Source organism: Corythoichthys intestinalis, chromosome 11, assembly GCF_030265065.1.
Source record: "Corythoichthys intestinalis isolate RoL2023-P3 chromosome 11, ASM3026506v1, whole genome shotgun sequence".
Classification (NCBI taxonomy): Eukaryota; Metazoa; Chordata; class Actinopteri; order Syngnathiformes; family Syngnathidae; genus Corythoichthys; species Corythoichthys intestinalis.
This window is the reverse complement of record NC_080405.1, coordinates 53,549,365-53,574,142: the sequence shown is the minus strand read 5'-3', so window position 1 is coordinate 53,574,142 and position 24,778 is coordinate 53,549,365. Positions and strand designations below refer to the sequence as shown.

Genomic DNA, 24,778 nt, shown 5'->3' with positions numbered 1-24,778 from the left:
AATATTTTAGAGATGGTTTGAATTGCGATTAATTACGATTAATTAATTTTTAAGCTGTAATTAACTCGATTAAAATTTTTAATCGTTTGACAGCCCTAGTTTTCATATTTTAATGAGGATAGTATGCACACAATGACAGAAGGGGGGGGGATAAGTAAGTGAACCATCATATTTAATATTTTGTGCCCCCCCCCCCCTTTGGCAGCAAAAACTTCAACCAGACGCTTCCTGTAGCTGCAGATCAGTCTGGCACATCGATCAGGACTAATCTTGGCCCATTCCTCTCTACAAAACTACTGTAGTTAAGTCAGATTCCTGGGATGTCTGGCATGAATCGCTGTCTTTAGGTCATGCCACAGCATATCAATAGGGTTCAAGCCTGGACTTTGACTTGGCCACTCCAGAACGTGTATTTTGAAACCTTTCTGAAGTTGATTTTCTTCTGTGTTTTGGATCATCGTCTTGTTGCAGCATCCATCCTCTTTTTAGCTTCAACTGTCTGACAGACGGCTTCAGGTTTTCCTGCAAATCATCCTGATAAACTTTTCAATCTATTCTTCCATTAATGATTGCAAGTTGTCCAGGCCCTGAGGCAGCAAAACAGCCTGAAATCATGATGCTCTCTCCACCATGCTTCACGGTGGGGATGAGGCGTTGATGTTGGTGAGCTGTTCCATTTTTCCTCCGCGCATGATGTTGTGTGTTACTCCCAAACAATTCAACCATGGTTTCATCAGTCCACAAAATATTTTGCCAAAACTTCTGTGGAGTGTCCAAGTGCCTTTTTGCGTACATTAAATGAGCAACAATGTTTTCTTGGACAGCAGTGACTTCCTCCGTTGGAGTCTTCCCCAGAGGTTGCGCTAGACTTTTTCGTTGTCTGTCATTTTGACTGACAGTGTCATAAAAATCCGGTCATAATCTATTTTTACCCGTCACTTAAATTTTTTAAATGATAATAATGACATATTCACTAGTATTTAGTTTTCATTCATTTTTAATTAATATTCTGTCCGAACAAGCTTAACAGAGAATCCACACCGTGCCATCACACATCAAGCAGATGAATATGTAACTTTTTCTCCGCAGTGACAAAAACAGCTGACCGTGGCCACAGTAGGTAGGCTACGAGCCGACCTAAGCATAGCTTTAGCTTTTTTATCGACGCAACTGACAATGACATTCTCCTATTTCAACAAGCTATCCTTTACCATCAGCCCTGTCTTTCTTGTATATCTTCTGGTTGTCCTACGTCTCTTACCGTTTTTGGTGGTAATTTAGTTAGCTTTGTGTAGCGATCGCAAATGCTACTCAGTGACAGCCAACGAACACTTGTAAATTTTTCATTGATAACATATCTTAATCCTATAATTTATTTACACTTCCCCCTTACTAGAGTTGTTTATATATATATATAACAGAAACGGTAACAGTGGCAGTCAAATACCATTGTAATTCTTTTCAGGTCATTGTCAGACAGAAGCAGTACGGCACAACGTTACGCTAAAAAAATAAGTTAAAAATATAAAAATGGCTTACCTCTTTGTCCTCTGAAAGACCATGCTAACCCAACATAACGTTTGTTGCATGTGAAACGTGAATGGATTCGCCGAGCTGGTGTTAAAGTCCGCGCACGTTGATTCGGTCTTCACATTTTTTCCCTCCCTAGTTTTTGGTTCCGAAACGTATGAAGAAAACATTTCTACAAGTTCCAAAAAAGCAATGCGTGACCGGCATGTTCGTTTTTGAAAGATTACCGGAGAAAAGTAGCACTTTTTACGTTGGGTCTATGCTATGGTGGGTCTATAATGTCCCACTTCGGCCTTACTTCCGCTTTACGATGCGACGTCACGATCTAAAAACAGCCTGCGTGCGGTATGCCATAGCGTGCCCGCTGGTGCATAATCAAATGTCTCAAGTGGGATTGCTGCAGAGGCTGTCCTTCATCCTCCACTGCATCAGTCCCTCTTTTATTAACACCATCGTCGTTTTGGGGCTTTTTGAAGAAACTTCGGACACTCAGTTGCCTTGACATTTTTCCGAGTAAGGCCAACGACGTCATGCATCAAGAGAGACAATAGCTAATTAATATGCTCACTCGCCGCCCTGTGGTCTGGGGTGTGAATTGCAACCTGTCAAAATGACGTATGGACTTCATTTTTTTCCATCACCGTTTTAAAAAAACGGTCAACGACGGAAAATATTCGGTTAACGCGACCCCTGGTCCTCCCATGAACACCATTCATGGCCGTAGTATTGGACTGTGCCGGTAATTTCTGTAAGTCTTTAGCAGACACTTTAGGGTTCTTTTTTACCTCTCTGAGTATTCTGCGCTGAACTCTTCGCGTCATCTTTGGTGGACGGCCACTCTTTGGGAGAGAAGCAACAGTGCCAAACTCTCTCCATTTGTGACAACTTCTCTAACTGTTGATTGATGAACATTCAGACTTGATCGTATCTTCTTTTATCTTTTTTCTCCTACAGATAAAGTAGCAGCGTGTGAAGCAACAGCCTTAATGAGTCAAAACAGTTATTCACTGCTTTCATCAGATGAACCAATTTATCCCTAATATATTTAATTGAAAAGCACATAGTATTTTTTTCTCCCACAGAAGAAGTAGCAGAGTGTGAACCCTAAGCCCTAACCCTAAACCCTAACCCTAGCACACACAAAAAAATACCCCGCACAGGTCAGGCCCGTAAATGAAAACTCACGATTTTGATACAGTATGTGCAAATTTTGGTGAGTTTTCAAGCATGTTCAGAACTTCAAATTGGCCATTTTCATTTGCCCTGAAGAAGCCCTAACCCCCAAATAAGCCCGACTTTGGCACTCCGCCCAGGTCAGGCCTGTGAATGAAAACTCACCATTTTGATAAATTAACATCTCATATGTCTCATGAAGAGTCTCACCAATTTTGAGGAGGATCCAACTAACTGCCTCGGCGCAATGGTCTCAAACGTGCACCCTGGTTTTCGACAAAAATGACATGTTTTTCAATATTCAATCCAAAATAGCCAATTTCCTGTTGGGTTTGGAATACGGGTGCAAGAGACTTTTTGAAGCATTTTTGCACAAGGTATCGATTTCCCAAATTTCATCGCTCTACGTTGAAAAAACCTAAATGGAGAGGCCTTTTTTTTTTAAATTCCAGGGTGCGCCACTGAGCCATTTTTTGACATTTTTTCACAACGTTGCCAAATTATCGAAGTTTTCGCGAATCCGCATGTTTGTGTAAATTTTGGTTTTTGAGCATGTTAAGACCTCCAAATGGACCATTTTCATTTGCCATGAAAAAAGAATAATAATAAGCCTTTGCAGAACAATAGGGCCTTCGCACTTGTTGGTGCTCGGGCCCTAATAAGTACATCTAATATATAGAATAAAGAGGAAAAATGTAACCACTCTTGTGCAGCCCAAAGTAGCGGAGTAAGAGAAGCAATTTTTTCTTCACAAATCTACTCAAGTAAAGGTAAAAAGTATGGCTTAGTAAAACTACTCTTAGAAGTAAAGATGTCCCGATCGATCGGCATCCCGATCACGTCATTTTCAAAGTATCGGAATCGGCAAAAAAAAATCGGACATGCCTTTTTTAAAATATATATATATATATTAGGCCTGAACGATATTGGAAAAAACTATTGTCGCGATTTTTTTTAGGTTTGCAATATATTGCGATATTATATTGCGATATTAAAAAAAAAAAGATCTATCTTTTTTAAAGAAATTTTCACTAAATGACTTGAATAGCTGTTTGGAAATACTTTACATAACACACCGTGACCACAGTGTATTCATATAATACCGTTTAATTTGTTAATGATGAAGATTTCTGTATGAAGGTATCCAGGAAGTCATGTCTGCACAAAATAGATCATTTATTGAATACAATATTTTACACTTCAACAGCAGCAAATACATTAAATGATAAATAAAAGAGCAGGTGCATTAGTCCCCTTAGTTTTTGACAAAATATAACAAATAAAAACTTCTGTAAAATAACAACAAAGTTGTCAACATATTTGAACAAAAATATTAAATATGACAAATAAAAGAGTTGTTCACAAACTATAACAATAAATAAAAACCTCAGTAAAACAACAAAGTTGTCAACATATTTGAACAAAAATATTAAATATGACAAAAGAGTTCACAAACTATAACAATACATAAAAACCTCAGTTAAACAACAAAATTGTCAACATATTTGAACTTAAATATTAAATCTGACTAATAAAAGTGCAAGTGCATTAGTCCTCTGAGTTGTTTACACAAAATATAACAATATAAAACTGCAAAACGGCAACAAAGTTGTAAAAATATTTCAACAAAAATATTAAGTATCAAAACTTTATGTGCAGCTGTACTATATATAGTTATTTGAAAAATACGGTTTACAATAAATTTAAATATAAAAGAAACAAACTCAATTGAACTTGTAAATAATTGACCTGAATAACTGCAAATAACTGTGATGAATAACAGAACCATTTTAACTCCCAAATTTCCTGCCTTCCTGATAGCTGTCACATTAAAAGAAGAAAAGACATTCCTTCAGCTGTGTTATGTATTTGTCTGCATATCGTCCACCTTCCTTGCTCAGCAATTCTCAACTGGGTCTCATAGGTTTTTGGCCAAGACTATTAGTTTATCCACTATAGCAGCCTTGAGACAATAACGTTGGCACGTAACAATGTTCCCACCTGTGCTAAAAAGCCTCTGATGGGGAGCTCGTAGCAGGAATGCATAGATACCTGCGTTTTAAATGGTCCCACATGTTTGACAGATTACTTCTTGTTGAGGCAACCATGGCGAGGCACTGTCGACAGGGCTGTTTTTTGTCCCTTATAGTCTTGTTCTTGCCAAAATACTTACAAAACTCCTTTTGGATACAGTCTTCCTTGCTCCTCCAACGTGTTGATTGCTTGCTTTCACTTTGAGAACGGGCCCTCCTCCCTCCGCTCTGCTGTTCGGCCCCTCCTCCCTCCACTCCGCTGTTGCAGGGGGAGGGGGAGGAGCCGATGACTTGCTGGAGAGAAAGAGAAGCTGTGCGCTTTTTTTTCCCTCTCCTTCCTCAAAACAAACGTTTGTGGATTAAAAAAAATGAAATTAAAAAACTATCGCACGTCCTTGCGATGGGACTATTGCACATGCGCACATCGCGATGGCGATGTTTTAACGATATATCGTTCAGGCCTAATATATATATATATATATATATATATATATATATATATATTTTTTTTTTTTTTTTAATGAAGTCGTTTTCTAATTGTATTTCACGTTACAGACAAAATGTCTTACACTCATCCAGAGTCTTTAGTTTTGGCTTAAAGTGGGACTGTCAAATTTATCGCGTTAACGGCGGTAATTAATTTTTTAAAAATTAATCACGTTAAAACATTTAATGCAATTAACGCATGCGCTGCACGACCCACTCACGCATTGTCGCGTTCAATCTATAAAGGCGCGGTTTTACCTATATATAGAGCTAAAAGGCATTGTAAAATGAGTAGAGTGAATTTAGGCAGTCTTTGGAGCCTTTATTTAATTGTCTAAAGCCTTAAAATCCCCCCTCAACAAATAAAAATATCGTGGGAAGCAATGGCAAGGCAAGGCAAATTTATTTATATAGCACAATTCAACACAAGGCAATTCAAAGTGCTTTACATCACATGAAGATCATTAAATAAAAATGTGGGGAAGAAAGGTAGTTGATCTTTTTCTTAACACCATATGATATTTCTCAACGCAGAGAAGATATATCAATTGGTGTCACTACGCACAGCCATGGTTGCACTTCCCATCATGCATTTGGGCAGAACAGTTAAATGGCTACAGTATCATTTAATGAAAGCTCAACAAATACACTAGATGGCAATATTTAGTCAAAATATACAAAGTCACATTTATCCTTTAAGAATTACAAGTCTTTCTATCCGTGGATCCCTCTCACAGAAAGAATGTTAATAATATAAATGCCATCTTGAGGATTTATTGTCATAATAAACAAATACAGTACTTATGTACTGTATGTTGAATGTATATATTTGTCCGAGTTTTATTCATTTTTTTCTTAATGCATTGCCAAAATGTATATGATCGGGAAAAATTATCGGGAATGATTGGATTTGAATCGGGAGCAAAAAAAAGCAATCGGATCGGGAAATATCGGGATCGGCAGATACTCAAACTAAAACGATCGGGATCGTATCGGGAGCAAAAAAACATGATCGGAACAACTCTACTTAGAAATAAATTTTCTCAAAAAGTTACTCAAATAAATGTAACTGATTCCATGTAACACGTTACTGTCCGCCTCTGCTCAAATCATCTCTCCAATTTGAAATGAATAAATAAATGCTGTAATTTTCCGACTATAAGCGGCTTATTTTTTCCCCTCCGGTTTGAACATTTATAGTCCAGATTATGAAAGACCCTTGAGCTGTATGTTTTAGTAGGCTTGTCAAAAGTATCGATACTAAAACCCAGATACGATATTAAATTTAGAGTAACTTGAATTCAGTCTATTTTTGCGTTTTCCTTGTTAAGTCATTGGCTGCCATTGACGGTGTCTACTATTGATAAACAAGTGTTCAGATTGTTGGAATGCCCATCTTCAGCAGAACCAGAAACGGCTGTTATCTTTTAGCTGCTTTCTACTCCTCCACACTGACGAATGCGCTGCTCACGTCAATGATTTAAGTGGACAAAGAGCTTTGAATATCACAGTGAGGGGCATGTCAGCGAAACAAAGGGGAGAAAGAGCACACACTGTGGCACAGTAGCATTCGCCCTCCATTTATTTCGCTTCCTGTTTTATCTCGAGCTGATGTAAAAACATTGGCCGTGCTGCCTGTCGGCTTCCTGCGCTATACTCGGATATGATTTAATAGCTGAGGTCATGACTGTGCAGTAAAACATCCATGGCTGTCCACATTTCAACATTTAAATGAGGAATTAGAAATGAGGAGCGCATGCTAAAAATTCAAGCTAAACTTTAGCGGTAGTTAAAGTGGGATTTGACAGGTTGGGGGAATCAGTCGAGAAAATTGCGTACATGTATTCTCAAAAGAGAAATGCAGGCAGGATTAACAGGAAAGACACAAAAGGCAATCTAACATGGCTAACTAACAGAAAGAAATAGGTAGCGGTCCGGCTGGACTGGGAGAATAGCTGTGCTAGCTAGCAAGCGAAGCTAGTATGACGACTGGCATGATTTTGTCACATTCTGCTGCTGGTCAGATTGTTTTGTTACAGAGATATGGGATGAGTTCCCAACGTCGTACTTGCATCCAATTCCGGCTCATCAGCAGTGTCTTTAACCCTTTAACACCGAACGTGTCGGCAGCGACGCGTTTATGCATGTCGTCTTTGCAGCTTCGCCACGCTGTAATTACGTCACCCACGTGCCGCTGGTTGGTCTCATTTGAAAGTTCGGAAGTTGATGTTCACTCCAGTTTTTATTTGAAGTCAATCGACCCAGAAAAATGGGAGATAATGTCATTTGAGTTTTATAGTTTTATTGCACTCATAAATATGCATTAAAACGCTGCATGCACCATTTATCTATCTCCACATTTCCATCATTTCTTGTACTTTTTCAAAACCGAAAGCGGCACAAAAGACTACATATCCCAAGATCCGTTATGATGTCAAGAAGGACGAACCGAATGTGAACATTTTTAATAAATTGCCGAGCTAGGCGCCAACGACTTTGAAACGTGCAGAATGAATCGAAAACTAAATTTAGCGCAAGCTAATGCATTTTTTCATCAGCTCAAGGAATAGGATGAGCTGCATTTGTCGTTGTTTTCCTCGGATTAGTCGGCGTCTCGGCGAGTAGAAGTGACAGCAGCGCTGAAACGGCAGAAGAGTAGGCTGTGTGACTTTGTATGTGACGCAGCTCAGTGACCTGTTCAAAAACTAACTTTATTCAGTGCGCAAAAAAAAAAAAAAAAAAAAAAAAACTATCGGGTCGCATGCCTGAAAAAAACGAATTGAACTGAACTACTTGTCAATATTTTTGAAAATACTTTTTTTCAATGTTGTATATATTTTTTTCTTCACTATGAATCTTTTCAATTTTTATATAGATGTGTGTCCGAGAAGCTTGATTGCATGTACGTATACTTTAGATAAGGTGATGGGTATAATACCTAACTTCACAAAGAGATATCCTCCAAACCTTTTTTGTGTTAGATGATATATAAAAAAAATTCTCACTATTTTGCACTGTATATAACCTGTTTTGACCATAGTATGTGTAAAGGCTAAAAACGCCTATGACCATACCCGCTGTTTGTGTTGAATAGTCAAACATAAAACTATTCAATCTTATTTTTTTCTATTGAATGTTTATCCTAACAAGTTGAATAAATATTATCAAGCTTCAACACGGTTGGTCGAGCATGTTTGGTTGTCAATGGGACACCAACATTACAAATTTTGAAAAAATGATTTGGGATTTTTTTTTTGTCTTTTTGGGTCCAAAATGTGGATTATAATTGGTCAGTGAAGAAAACAACTGTTTGGACATGAAGTTCAAGGTGTCCTGAAAAAAGGGACCCAACTTGGCCATTGTGAACAATTTTTTCTTTGAAATATAAAGGCAACATCAAATGCATACAAATTCGTCCAAAATAGGCTTAGGTGTTAAAGGGTTAAACCGATCCTTGGCGGCTTGCCGAGATATTGACTTGCTACCATTTGACAGTTTGTATATTAGTTGCATCATTGCCTTTTTTAGTCCGTCTGCCTCTCACCGCGGTATTTCCTTGGATTTTTTTTTTTTTTTTAATTCCAACATACTTTTACGGACCTTTTTTGTCTCCCTTTTCGCGATCGTTTTATTTTTTTGTGTGTGTTCAATAGACCCTTTTACTCAATCCCTATGTTGTTGTTGTCTGCTTGCTGTCTGAAATTACACACATTTTCTTATTCCGTGGTCTTGTAAAAATAATAATAATAATAATAAGTAGGGCTGTCAAACGATTAAAATTTTCAATCCAGTTAATTACAGCTTAAAAATTAATTAATCGTAATTAATCGCAATTCAAACCATCTATAAAATATGCCATATTTTTCTGTGAATTATATATATATATATATATTCTGTAAAATAAATTGTTGGAATGGAAAGATAAGACACAAGATGGATATATACATTCAACATACGGTACATAAGGACTGTAGTGGGCATTTCACTCTACTGTCATTTAGATCTGTCTATGCTGTCTTCACTCCGAAGCGTCTACTTTTTCCAAAGCTACGTGGCTAGTGAACGACGCCTTAGTAATCAGACTTCTTCCTTTTTCATCTGATTTATTAATAAAATGGCCTCAAACCATTGTCCTCTTTAGACCGTCGTAAAACTACCCAAAAAAAGTACACAAGCATTGCATTAGCAACAACGTTAGCTTAGCACGCTATACAGGTTAATTAAACATAAACAAAAACCGTCTCATACAAAAAATTCGCTTTTCGCATTTCGCTTACTAACATAATATGTACATTCTTTACAACAACCATACTTATGGACAAATCTTGTCCGAGGATCATATAAGCACAACATTACAACGTAGGCGTCAGCCCGAGACGTCGTGCAGCCATATTGAACTGGCAAGAAAACAATAAACCATATCGCAAAGCGACCACAAGAGTTCGCTGTTAGACAGCACAAAAAGCCTTGCTGTAAAACTTACCAAAAGGCAGAATACTGTCTGAGCGGGACATGTGCGTTAATTGCGTCAAATATTTTAACGTGATTAATTTAAAAAATTAATTACCGCGCGTTAACGCGTTAATTTTGACAGCCCTAATAATAATATATAAAGTTAATAAATAAAATAAATAAAAAATAAATAAATAAATATATTTTTTAATTATTTAAAAAAATAAAATAAAAATAAAAAAATATATATATGAATAAATAAATAATCATAATAATAATTCCGTGGTCAAGCCAGCCGGAATTTCTTTTCCTTGCAGGTTTTACCACACAGAGACAGACAACCCATGTTGGTTGCGATTGCTTTTCAAGGAAAATCATGGGATTTTTTCCCCCAACTGAATAAATGCACTTGTATTGAAGGTTGGATTTTTCTCTTTTTTTCCCCATAAAGGTCCCATATTATTTGAATTAAAAAAAAATATTAGAAGCTAAAAAACACATCTTAACCAGGGGTGCCAATAATTATGGAGGGCACTGTATATACTGTATATAATATACACACACACACAGTCGAGCTGACGCAATCATTTCAAATGTCAATAAGTGCGTACGGCTCCCAGTGTATCTATTCAGTTGGGTCGAATTGGCTCTTTCAGTGTTAAAGGTCGCCGGCCCTTGGTTTAGAAGAATATATTGATTCAAGGACTTTCTCCAATATGCTACTCAAAGCTTTGAGGGAGGACGATGCAAGTCTGAAAAGGTTCATTTGGACAAGTCATTTTGTGTAGATCAACTCAATATTTCCTAACTGGAAAAGAGCAAGAGATTCAATCGGAAGTGGAGCAGAAAAACCTTTTAGTGTCTTAATGGTGCTCTCATTTTTCCTTCTTCCTGACTTCAGTGTAATAAACAGGATATCATGCACTATCAACCGTCACTAGCACGACGCCTCTGTTTGTGTACAGATATGGACAAATGAACTTTATGCAATGTCAACAGCTATACTATACTAGATGTTGTAGTATCTTGAGAGCAGTGGCGGACTTGGCAATTTTGGGGCGTAAGGCGAACATATCCAGGGGCCCTCTTCTTGGGTCAGGGGTTAAAAAGGTGAGAAGGGTGTGGAGGAAATATGTTCCGGTACACTAGGGCTGTCCTAAACGACAAATTTTCTCCTGATTAGTCAGCCGACTAGTTTTACGATTAGTCGACTAATCTAATAATTTTCTTTGTTTTTACTAATTTATCAATGAAATTTTTGTTGACGCTTATTAATTCACAAAACCATTTGGGAACACTTAAATTCTTTAATAAAGCACAAATAATCATGTAAATAACAATAATTAATCACAAATAAACAATGAGGTTAAATGCTGATAGCATTTACTAGTGCAAAACAATGGAAAGTAAACAGATTCAGAACACTGATTTTGCCTTTCCAACATTATTCAAAACAATTCTTTAAAAAAATTCTAGCATTATTATTATAGTATATCACGATATATAATAGTATTATAATTAGGGTTGTTCCGATCATGTTGTTGTTTTTTTGCTCCCGATCCGATCCCGACCGTTTTAGATTGAGTATCTGCCGATCCCGATATTTCCCGATCTGATGGCTTTTTTTGGCTCCCGATTCAATTCCAATCAGTCCTGATAGTTTTTCCCGATCATATACATTTTGGCAATGCATTAAGAAAAAAATGAATAAAACTCGGACGAATATATACATTCAACATACAGTACATAAGTACTGTATTTGTTTATTATGACAATAAATCCTCAAGATGGCATTTACATTATTAACATTCTTTCTGTGAGAGGGATCCACGGATAGAAAGACTTGTTACTTTGTATATTGTGACTAAATATTGCCATCTAGTGTATTTGTTGAGCTTTCAGTAAATGATACTGTAGCCATTCCTAATGCATGATGGGAAGTGGAACCATGACTGTGCGTAGTGCTACCAATTGATATATCTTCTCTGCGTTGGGAAATAACTTAAGGTGTTAAAAAAAATATCAATTGCTACCTTGCTTTCCCACATTGCTTCCCATGATATTTCTAATCGTAGGGAGAGGGATTCGAAGGCTTTAGCCAATTAAAAATAGGCTCCAAAGGCTGCCAAAATTCACTCTACTCATTTTACGCTGCCTTGTATCTCTCTATAAAGGTAAAACAGCGCCATTACAGATTGAGTGCGACAATGCGTGAGTGGGTCGTGCAACGCATGCAGTGATTGCGTTAAAGATTTTAACGTGATACATTTTTAAAAATAATAATTACTGCCGTTATCGGGATAAATTTGATAACCCTACCTTAAACCTAAACTAATGATTCTGGATGAGTGTAACATTTATGTCTGTAACGTTAAATGCAATAAGAAAACGATTTAATTACAAAGTATATATATATATACATATATATATATATATAAATATATATATATATTAAAAAAAAGACATGGTCGATATTTTTTTGCCGATTCCGATACTTTGAAAATGAAGTGATCGGACCTGATCGATCGGGACATCTCTAATTATAATAATTATAATAATTATTCATTGTCAGTCATATTTGTCATAGTGTCATTTGAAAGCTATTCTTAGTGTAGAATCTGTATTCTGTAGTATTTACTCAACATATTATAATATTAATTCTGAAGTATGTGGGATTAACTCCAGAAATTGTTATTTATATGACGAAAATGACGTTCATTTATTTTGAAATGTTCACCGGAGGTACGCTTGCTAAACCGCTAACCGAAAGCTTTACACTCCGTAAAAAAACATTTTTCGTCATTGCTTGTCGTGTCACTAATAGATTTTTTAAAAAATTCGTTAGCAAATGCTGTTAACCAGCTATTGAGTGTTATTGTATGACTGATTGGAACTGTACTGCATTGTTTCGCCACAGGGTGTGCTGTTGTGTATTTTATGTTCGTTGTGAAGAAGAAGAAAGTTAAAAGATGCATTAGCGGCCTGTTCTCAACATCTCCCTCACTGCATTTTGGCTCTCATGGAGAGCACGTTCACTCATGTGTTCGAAATAAACAATAGCCGACTTGCGAAATAGTAAGTGAGCTGTAAAAATAGCGAGCTTAGTGACGTGAAAAACGCGGAAGAGCTAAGTGAAGCTAACGAACAGCTAAGCGGAACTAAACGGCGCTAAATGAAGCTAAGCGGCTGATACTCAGTCCGTCGTCGTGGAACAGACCATTGTAGTGTGTGTGTGGGGGGGGGAGATAATATAAATGCAGCATTCAAATAAATGGTTTTTGTTTTGTTATTTGTTTGTTTGTTTGGTATGCGGACATAATTATACATGACAAATAATTGGGGGTGCTGCTGGCTCGGGTGGCCCAAGCCCTTGCTCGTTGGGGCAAGGGCAACTGGTTCAGGGCCCCCTACTGGTTGGGGGCCTAAGGCGATCGCCTGAATAGTAGATCCGCCTATGCTTGAGAGTTGTTGTTTTTTTTCTTAACTGTCCATCCTGCCTTAACTCCTCTCCTCAAGCGCGTACTTAGCTAGTCAAACAACGTCATTACTGTGTCACACACTCGACTCGTCTCAGCATGCAAGGCTTCTTGGGGTTGCTTGCAGCCCCCGCCCCTTGCAGACCTGAGTGTGTACAGTATCTCGCTGGAGGCAAAGCCCTGGCAGCTTTATTTCGGGCGGTTCCAAACAGGAACGTCTTGCTGAAGCACTGGTGAAAGAATTTCCTCAGAGTATATGGCGACACACGAATTGCTTGAAGAAATACTGTACATGACCTGGTATAAATGACGTTCATGTGAAAGACTGTTGCACAAAGTGTTGAAATATGCAGGTCACACATTTCTTAGTAGCGGTGGGAACCTCTTCGTAGTACCTCACTAGGGCTGCAGCTATCGGATATTTTAGTAATCGAGTATTCTACTGAAAATTCCATCGATTATTCGAGGAATCAGAGAAAACATTTTTAGTTCAAGAGCAGTTATAAATATACTAGGGCTGTCAAACGATTAAAATTTTTAACCGGATTAATTACAGCTTAAAAATTAATTAATCGTAATTAATCGCAATTCAAACCATCGATAAAGTATGCCATATTTTTCTGTAAATTATTGTTGGAATGGAAAGATCACACACAAGATGGATATATACATTCAACATATGGTACATAAGCACTGTATTTGTTTATTATAACAATAAATCAACAAGATGGCATAAACATTATTAACATTCTGTTAAAGGGATCCATGGATAGAAAGACTTATAGTTCTTAAAAAATAAATGTTAGTACAAATTATAGAAATTTTATATTAGAACAAGGGGTGTCAAACGATTAAAATTTTTAATCGAGTTAATTACAGCTTAAAAATTAATCGTAATTAATCGCAATTCAAACCATCTATAAAATATGCCATATTTTTCTGTAAATTATTGTTGGATGGAAAGATAAGACACAAGATGGATATATCCATTCAACATACGGTACATAAGACTGTATTTCTTTATTATAACAATAAATCAATAAAATGGAATTACCATTATTAACATTCTGTTAAAGCGATCCATGGATAGAAAGACTTGTAGTTCTTAAAAGATAAATGTTAGTACAAGTTATAGAAATTTTATATTAAAACCCCTCTTAATGTTTTTGTTTTGATAAAATTTGTAAAATTTTCAATCAAAAAATAAACTAGTACCCCGCCATTGTTGATGTCAATAATTACTTACACAATGATCATGGGTGCTGAAGCCTATAAAATCAGTCGCACCCAAGCGCCAGCAGAGGGCGCCAAAACTCCATAAAACACAACAAGTGAGCATTTCACTGTGCTGTCATTTTCATCACTTTGAGCGGGGCATTTGTGCATTAATTGCGTCAAATATTTTTAAGTGATTAATTTAAAAAATTAATTACCGCCCGTTAACGCGATAATTTTGACAGCCCTAATTAAAACCCCTCTTAATGTCTTCATTTTAATATTTTAATAACATTTGTAAAATTTTCAATCAAAAAATAAACTAGTAGCCCGCCATTTTTTATGTCAATAATTACACAATGCTCATGGGTTCTTAAGCCCATAAAATCAGTCGCACCCAAGCGCCAGCAGAGGGCGACAAAACTAAAAAAAACACAAGTAACAAGTTGGCATGGCACTGTGCTGTCATTTTAATCTGTTTGAGCGGTGCATTTGTGCGTTAAGTGCGTCAAATATTTTAACGTGATTAATTAAAAAAATTAATTACCGCCCGTTAATGCCATAATTTTGACAGCCCTAATTAAAACCCCTCTTAATGTTTTCGTTTTAATAAAATTTATAAAATTTTCAATCAAAAAATAAACTAGTAGCCCGCCATTGTTGATGTCAATGATTAGTCAATGCTCATGGGTGCTTAAGCCCATAAAAATCAGTCGCACCCAAGCGCCAGCAGAGGGCGACAAAACTCCAAAAAACACAAGTAACAAATGGAGATTGCACTGTGCTGTCATTTTAATCTGTTTGAGCGGGGCATGTGCGTTAATTGCGTCAAATATTATAACATGATTAATTTAAAAAACTAATTACCGCCCGTTAATGCGAAAATTTTGAGAGCCCTAATTAAAACCCCTCTTAATGTTTTCGTTTTAATAAAAATTTCTAAAATTTTCAATCAAAAAATAAACTAGTAGCCCGCCATTGTTGATGTCAATATTTACACAATGCTCATGGGTGCTTAAGCCCATAAAATCAGTCGCACCCAAGCGCCAGCAGAAGGCGACAAAACTCCAAAAAACACAAGTAACAAGTGCACATTGTACTGTGCTGTCATTTTAATCTGTTTGAGCGGGGCATATGCGTTAATTGCGTCAAATATTTTAACGTGATTAATTTTAAAAATTACCGCCCGTTAACGCGATAATTTTGACACCCCTAAAATATACATGAGAAAACAAGACATTTCACCTAATATTGAATCATTTTTAGGACAATCATTGTCTTTATTTTAGATGGGCATTGTTGAAAACACCCAGGCAGAACGAGGAGTTGGCTTTCACTGTGATGAACACACACTGCGTTTGAACGCCAAATTTAGGTGGAAATAGGACAAAAGTTTTACTGCATACGAGCAGGCAGGACTGTCTCGAGTGATTTGGTCGAGGATTCAAGGTAATTATTATATTAAATAGCACCATGATTGCACTTTGAATCATTGTGGGGAAAAAAGTTAATGAATAAAATTAGTGTAACTTTGGCTTGAAATATTTACGTAAAATGAACGATAACTGCCCGTTTTTTGCTTTTAACCAAGAATCTACACTGTTTTACATTCATATCTTTAGAAATTTCGCGATTTATTTGCAAGAACGTTCAACTTAAAAAGCTCTGTTTTGTGTCGGCCGCCATGTTGGATTGCACAATACCGTAACTTTGGCTTGAAATATTTGCGTAAAATGAACAATAACTGCCCGTTTTTTGCTTTCAACCAAAAATCTGGACTGTTTTAAGTTCATATCTATAGAAATTTCGCAATTTATTTGCAAGAATTTTCAGCTTAAATAGCTCTTTGTTTCGTGACGGCCACCAAGTTGGATTCCACAATACCAAAACTTTTGCTTGAAATATTTACGTAAAATGAAGGATAACTGCCCGTTTTTTGTCTTTGAACCAAGAATCTAGACTGTTTTACATTCGTATCTTTAGAAATTTCGCGATTTATTTGCAAGAATTTTCAATTTAAAAAGCTCTTTGCTTCGTGATGGCCGTCATGTTGGATTACACAATACCAAAACTTTTCCTTGAAATATTTACGTAAAATGAATGGTAACTGCCCATTTTTGTCTTTTACCAAGAATGTAGACTGTTTTATGTTCATATCTATAGAAATTCCTCGATTTAAGTATTTATTTACAGGAATTTTCAACTTAAAAAGCTCTGTTTGTGACGGCCGCCATGTTGGATTACACAATACCGTAATTTTGGCTTGAAATATCTATATAAAATGAGCAGTTAGCATTTTTTTTTTTTTTTGTCTTTTAACCAAGAATCTCGTCTGTTTTATGTTCAATTCTATAGAAATTCCTCGATTTAAGCATTTATTTACAAGATTTTTCAACTTAAAAAGCTCTTTGCTTCTTGACGGCCGCCATGCTGGATTACACAATAGCAAAACTTTTGCTTGAAATATTTACGTAAAATGAATGGTAACTGCCCATTTTTGTCTATTACCAAGAATGTAGACTGTTTTACATTCATATCTATAGAAATTCCTCGATTTAAGCATTTATTTACTAGAATTTTCAACTTAAAAAGCTTTTTGTTTCGTCACGGCCACCATGTTGGATTACACAATACCGTAACTTTTGCTTGAAATATTGACGTAAAATGAACGATAACTGCCCGTTTTTTGTCTTTGAACCAAGAATCTAGACTGTTTTACGTTGAAATCTATGTAAATTACGCTTTTTAAGCATTTATTTACATGAATTTCATGAATCCAGTTATGTAAAGTTTTATCCGATTACTTGATTAATAGATGAAATTTTGAGTAGAATACTGCATTTTTTCGTAGATAAGCCACACTGGAATATGTAAATATATAAAAGCCACAGCTGTCGTCACTGTATTATAAGTGTCTGTCAGAAGACCAAATGAACCAAATGATCCCTCGGGGTAGACGGTCAACCTCTGCTGCCACCTGCTGTCAAAACTGTTGTTGTCCAACATGCCTCCTAGCATGCATCGCAGCTCTACAGATGTAAATAACAATCAAAATTCATATTCTGTCCTACTTATTTCTTCAGTAACTGTTCCAGTTGTTTCATTAATTGCTAGTTATGGTATTTGGTAACACTTTATTGACAGTGGCACCGAAAGACTGTCATTAGACAATCATAACTATGACATGACACTGTCATGAGCATTAATTAATGCTTATAACATGTCATTTAGTGTTATCCGGATGTAAAAGATCCAAGCTGGACATAAATGGAGAGTGACATAATTTGCAAATTGACACTTAATGACATCTGTCATAAGCAATCAGTAATGCCCATGATAGTGTCATGTCATAATTATGACTGTCTTATAATGCCGCTGTCAAATAAAGTGTTATCGATTAACCCAAATAAATTAACAAATAAGCCGCACTGGACTATAAACCGCAGGATTCAAAATGAAGGGAAAAAAGTAGCGACTTATAGTCCGAAAATTACGTTACCCGATGACTAAAATATTCGATAGCTGCAGCCCTAATCGTTATCTTGACCTTCCCAGAACTTCCCACCCTTACGGCTGAGTGCACACTGGCTCAAATACGCAAATGCTCTCGTCAGTCTACCGCGGCGGTGATAAAAGCTCGCTTACTGCCTGCTGCCAACATTTGGGTCAAACCCGGTTCAAGGACCAGTGTGTTGCGTTTACTCAGTAAAATTAGCAGAAGGTCAGCAGCACTGCAAAACATTCCAGCACAGTGGTGTGAGATGACGTGATGCAATGAGAATACTGGCCTGGTCGCGCGCTTGTGGCCATTTTAGATTTTTCCTGCCCCTTAAGGCTAAAAGGCTTGCCTCACATCGTTTGAACAGTGTTTTGTTTACGCTGCAACTTAACACAGAGCCCATTCACCTTGCAGACATTTATAGGCACCACACCCCTCAAAAGTTTCTGTTTGGTCTGTCAAGCCTTCAAGGAAGTGGTTTCCCTGCCTCAGGCTGCCCTCTGGTGGAGCCTTAGTGGTTTGTTACATATTCATGAACTCAGCCCTTAAATGGAGAGACCGCGAGAACCAAAAGTGGTATTTGCCATGTGGCATTTTTTCGCCATTTGGCAAAATGGATTTTTGACATGTGACATTGTTTTTGGTAAGTGGCAAAATGGATTTTGACATGTGACTTTTTTTGGGGGGAGGGGGGGCATTTTTGCGGGGTATGTGTCAGTTTTGCAGGCCATGCACATCCATGCTTGACGGCTATGCACGTCCAAATTTTCCATTCATTTTAAATGACAGAAAAATGTGTGGCTATGATTTTTGACCATACACTTTACATTAGAGCGCATTGACATTCAACTGGCACCCAAGTCAGGCTATGCCATTGACGGCTATGCACGTCCAAATTTTCCATTCATATTCAATGGCAGAAAAACGTGTGGCTATTATATTTGACCGTACACTTTACATTACAGCGCACTGACATTCAACTGGCACCCAAGTCAATGTGCTGTAACCCCCCACCCCCCAAAAAATGCGACAAACCAAAATCAATTTTTCCACATACCAAAAAAAAATGACACATGTCAAAATTCATTTTGCCACATGAAAAAAAACATGCCACATGGCAAAATCCATTTTGCCACATGTAAAAAAAAAAAAAACTGCCACAAGTAAAAAAAAAATGCCACATAGCAAAATTGATTTTGCCACATGGCAAAAAAATGCCAAATGGCAAAAACATAAATGTCACATGGCACAATCCATTTTGCCACATTGCAAAAAAAAAAATCCACATGGCAAAAAAAAAATGCCACATGGCAAAATCCATTTTACCACATTGCAAAAAAAAAAATGCCACATGGCAAAATTCATTTTACCACATGGCAAAAAACTGCCACATGTAAAAAAAAATGTAAAAAAAAAAAAAAAATGGCATACGGCAAAATTTATTTTACCACATGGCAAAAAAAATGCCAAATGGCAAAAAAATAAATGCCACGCAGCAAATACCGCTTTTGTTTCTCGGCCCTGCTGCTTCAATGACCACAACTAGCTCACCCAGTTGAAATGGATTGGACATCTATCGCTGTCAATGGCAGGGAATGAATTAGCATAATTGATGGTTAAACTGCTGGAAAATGTTGATAGCAACCTGTTGGTTCCTTTATAAAACCAGAGTTTATGCGCGTCATGAAAAAGCATTAAAAGTCATTTGGGCTGCAGCTATCGATTATTTAGGTAATTGATTAATCTATCGATTACTTAGTTTGAATAATCGAGTAATCAGTTACGAACATTTAATGCTCTGCAGAATCAATTTTAGGATATGTAAATAATATTTGTATTGGCTTGCTAAGATTACACTTTCAAAAGAGCATTAAATGCGAATATAAAATTCCTGAGTGTTTCTTCAAACTATGCAGGATTGCACCTTCATTTCATATCAATCAATGCATTTTAACATAAATTAGAATACCTAAGCTTAGCCTCAAATGTTATAAAAATAAATAAATTAGGTTCTAAGTACAACAAAAGAATAATTGGCTAACTTGCACAGCAAAAGTTCGCTAATATAGTTGCTATAAATTGCTAATTTTTTTTTTTTTTTTTACAATTTCTCAACAAATAATTAAAACACATACTCACAAAAAAATGCTAAATATACTTCTAAACTAAATAATTAATGTATAAACAAACATTAGTGCAAAAAATGCTAGATATACTTCTAAACTAAATAATTAATGTATAAACAAACATTAGCGCAAAAAAAAACAAAAAACATACCCTATATTGATCTTAACAGGGAGCAGCTGGATTCAGCCATGTAAGACGAGTAATGGCATATTCACTTTTTCCACTAGAGGGCAGTGTATCCATTCAAATCAATAAAACTAAATGCAACACTTTCAAAAGAAACCATTACAACATCACTAATTAAACGAATCCTCAAAGCAGCAAAATTTGATTCAAAGCTTTTTTTTCTAATCGAATTACTTGAGTTAATCAATTTATCGTTGCAGCACTAAAAGTCATTAAATGAATTTTGTCAAAATTCAACTAAATATTGGAGGCATTACTGTAAATTAAAAAAAAACGTTTTTTACATTATTTATTGCTGTTGTTCAATATTATCGGTTAGCTGATAATATCGACCGATGAAAGCATTTTAAAATGACATCCGATAATACCGACATTTTTTTTTATGATTGGTTTTGGGCCAATATGCATGTTGCCTTCGAAGTGAATGCAGAAACTTTCTGCCTTTGTACAAGGGCTGGTCACAGCTCAGCACAGCCATTATGGTTATGACCATTAGATGTCTCCAAACTAAGATGCTTGGGATTTATTATGTGAGTAGAGCATTTGCATTTATGGTGCAAAAATGTGTTGTTGTTTTTTCCCAAAATAAGTTTTAATATTTCACTGTCCCACCGTGTCACCTTCATTATGTGACGTATTTTTAAAGCAGAATAACGTAGAAAAATGTTTGTCTTTATTAAACACTTCATTGAGTGATTCCACTCAAATCAACTCACGCTGCTGAGAACAGCCTCTCACTTACACAATGAGTTGCCACAGCACACTACCGCTAGTGCTAAACGATGATTGACACATTTGCACCTTTGGTAGTAGAGCAACCAAACTTCTCTGGCAAGATCAAAGCAACAACCCTGTCAATCATCGTTGACTGTAAGTGGCAAGCTCCAGTGCACTGCTGACCAAGAAAAGCAGCGGATCTTCTAAAAATGACATGATGGTGCTCAATTTCTGATCACATGACATCTTTAATATACAATAAATAGTTCTTAAATAATAATATTCAACGGAACGTTTCACTCTCTCGAAGGTGTTTTGACGCCCTGGTGGTTTACTTCCGAGCTGGCAGGAAGGAGGAGCCTTATGTGACCATCACCAGGAAGATCTACTTGAAGAGGGGCGAGCAGACGCGCACCGAATGCGAAGTCAGCCGCTCGGAGCGCATCCTGGCCACGCACAGGAACGCCTTCAAGCGCACCAGTGTCATCCAGGCCTTCCTGGGCTCCACGCCGCAGCTTACGCTCCAGCTCTACGCCACCATCCAGGAAAAGTACATCCTCCCCGTACGATGTAAGTTGGGAGTATTGGGTGGAGAAAACCTCAAAACACTATAACCAAGCAGCTTTTTACTTAGACTTACAACAGAATCCAAATACTAGTAGTGTCAACAACATATCACTTAACTATAGGGTTGTTCTGATCATGTTATTTTTTTGCTCCCGATCCGATCGTTTGAGTATCTGCCGATCCCGATATTTCCCAATCCGATTGCTTTTTTTTTTTTTTGCTCTCGATTCAATTCCAATCATTCCCGATAATTTTTCCCGATCATGTACATTTTGGCAATGCATTAAGAAAAAAATGAATAAAACTTGGACGAATATATACATTCAACATACAGTACATAAGTACTGTATTTGTTTATTATGACAATAAATCCTCAAGATGGCATTTACATTATTAACATTCTTTCTGTGAGAGGGATCCACGGATAGAAAGACTTGTAATTCTTAAAGGACAGATATGACTTTGTATATTGTGACTAAATATTGCCATCTAGTGTTTTTTATGAGCTTTCAGTAAATGATAATTCAGGCATCTATCTGCCCAACTACATGATGGGATTTGCACCCATGACTGTGCGTAGTGCTACCAATTGATATATCTTCTCTGCGTTGGGAACCAACTTAAGGTATTAAGACAAAGATCAATTGCTACCTTGCTTCCCCACATTGCTTCCCATGATATTTTTAATCATAGGGAGAGGGATTGTAAGGTTTTAGCCAATTAATAAACGGCTCCAAAGGCTGCCAAAATTCACCCTACTCGTAATACGCTGCCTTATAATTCTCTATATGGGTAAAACGGCGCCATTACAGATTGAGCGCAACAATGCGAGAGTGGGTCGTGCAGCGCATGCATTAATTGCGTTAAATATTTCAACGTGATACATTTTTTAAAAAATTAATTACCGCCGCTATCGGGATTAATTTGATAACCCTACCTCAAGCCTGAACTAAAGAGTCTGGATGAGTGTAACATACTATGTTTGTAACGTTAAATACAATTAGAAAACGATTTAATTAAAAAAAATATATATACAGTATATTAAAAAAAGCCGATTCCGATACTTTGAAAATGAAGTGATCGGACACAACTACCGTATTTTTGGAACTATAAGTCGCACCTGAGCACTCACTTTTGTGATACAATGTATGAACAAATGCCATTTGTGTCAAATTTGGTGGGTGGCGGCTTATAGTCAGGTGCACCTTATAGTCCGAAAATTACAAATTAAATTTTTTTTTCTTCCCCTTTTCACCTTTGAACCAATTGGCCGCATAGCTTCATTGCTTCAAGAAGCTTCATTTGGCCATCACTGCTCCCTTGGGGGAGACGGTCAGCCTCTGCTGTCAACACTGTTGTCGTCCAACATGCCTCCTAGCATGCTTTGCAGCGCTACAGATGTAATAACAATCAAAATTCATGTTCTGTGCTGAATATTTCTTCAGTTACTGATCCATTTGTTTCATTAATTGGTAGTTGTTGTACTTAGTAACACTTTATTTGACAGTGGCGCCATAAGACTGTCAGAAGACTATCATAATTATGACATGACACTTCCATCAGCGTTAATGAATGCTTATGACAGACTTCATTTTGTGTCATCTGGCAAAATATCTCACTTTTGAATGGATGTGAAATATCTGAGCTGGACATAAATGGAGTTAGTAACATACAGTGCCCTCTGTAATTATCGGCAGCCCTGAAAAAGATGTGTTTTTTTAGCTTCTAATATTTTTTTTATTCAAATAATATGGGGCCTTAATGGGGAAAAAAAGAGAAAAATCCAACCTTCAATACAAGTGCATTCATTCAGTGGGGGAAAAATCCCACATAAGGAAAAAATTAGGGCTGTCAAACGATTAAAAATTTTAATCGAGTTAATCACAGCTTAAAAAGTAATTAATCGTAATTAATCGCAATTCAAACCATCTCTAAAATATGCCATATTTTTCTGTAAATTATTGTTGGAATGGAAAGATAAGACACAAGACGGATATATACATACAACATACTGTACATAAGTACTGTATTTGTTTATTGTAACATTTAATCCACAAATGGCATTATTAACATTCTGTCTGTTAAAGTGATCCACAGATGGAAAGACTTGTAGTTCTTAAAAGATAAATGTTATAGTTACAAGTTACAGTAATTTTATATTAAAACCCCTCTTCATGTTTTCGTTTTAATAAAATTTGTAAAATTTTCAATCAAAAGTAGATTTAATATAATAATGATAAGAATAAAAATAACAATAATAAGAATAGAGTTACCAAAGTCTGAGTAAGTTTTACGTGTATTTTGCATAGCTGTTTTGATATGGAATGCCAGTTCATTTTGCATTGTTGTTTAATTGTGTGAGAATAAGGCCCCATTACTATAGACTGAAGTGATTTTTTTTTTTTGTGAACATTATTTTTTTCTTTGAGAGATAGGAGTATTATTTTTGTTGTGCTTTCACGAAACGATACTTATGTTTGTTGTGAAGGAGTTGCCGAAGCTTATGCCAATAAACGGCGCGGTCCAAAGAACGCCTGTGTCCACTCGCCTTTACTGTATAACATATATCTGTACATATCTTACCCAAAATACAACAAGAGACACATAATTGCCACTAAAAGAAAGAAAACTTACCGAAATATGTGTGGAGCACAAACAGAAATTTGCATTGCATTGTTCATACAGCATAAACGTCTCACAACTACACTCAAAAAAACGAATCAGGCAGGTTGTAAAGTTTACTAAAAGACAGTCTGCATTTTCAGCAAGAAACCATCATGTTTCCAAGGTGAGCATGATTGAATCATGCAGTCTCTACATAAACAGTGAATGAGTAGCTAGATTAGATCATGTTGATGCAACATAATGTTAACGTGCCTTTCCAAGCAATTGCAATAGTCTCGTCATTTGTCGCGAGATTTAAAAGTAGGGTTGCCAACTCCCTGAAAAAATAAGTGACACCTCATTGGTAGAGTCGGCCGGCCCAATAACCGTCACTATTTAATTTTGTTTGTGAAAAGTGTTTTTTTTTTTTTTTTTTTTTTTTGACCGACCGACTAAATATTGCCATGTAGTGTATTTGTTGAGCTTTCAGTAAAAGATAATGTAGTGACAAATCTGTTCTGCCCAAAAGCATGATGGGAAGTGGGTAACCCTGACTGTGTGTAGCGGCTGCAAATACTATATCGTGTCTGTGTTGTGTGCAATGTTAGGTGGTGAGAAAAAGATCAATTCATGTTAGTATTCCCAACGTTGCTCCCCTCAATAGTTAGTTTTGTTGTGGAAGACATGTCAAAGCTTTAGATAAGTAAAAGCGT

The 24,778-nt window shown here is 36.6% G+C and overlaps 1 protein-coding gene across 1 annotated transcript in view; it reads left to right on the top strand.

The window, feature by feature from the left end:
- The window catches only part of xkrx (XK related X-linked), a 44,180-nt gene that overhangs the window by 5,147 nt on the left and 14,255 nt on the right, over positions 1–24,778 (top strand). The window contains exon 2 of the mRNA XM_057850321.1: positions 21,205–21,464. Coding sequence (XP_057706304.1) covers positions 21,205–21,464 — 260 coding nt within the window. The remainder of the gene's footprint in view (positions 1–21,204; positions 21,465–24,778) is intronic.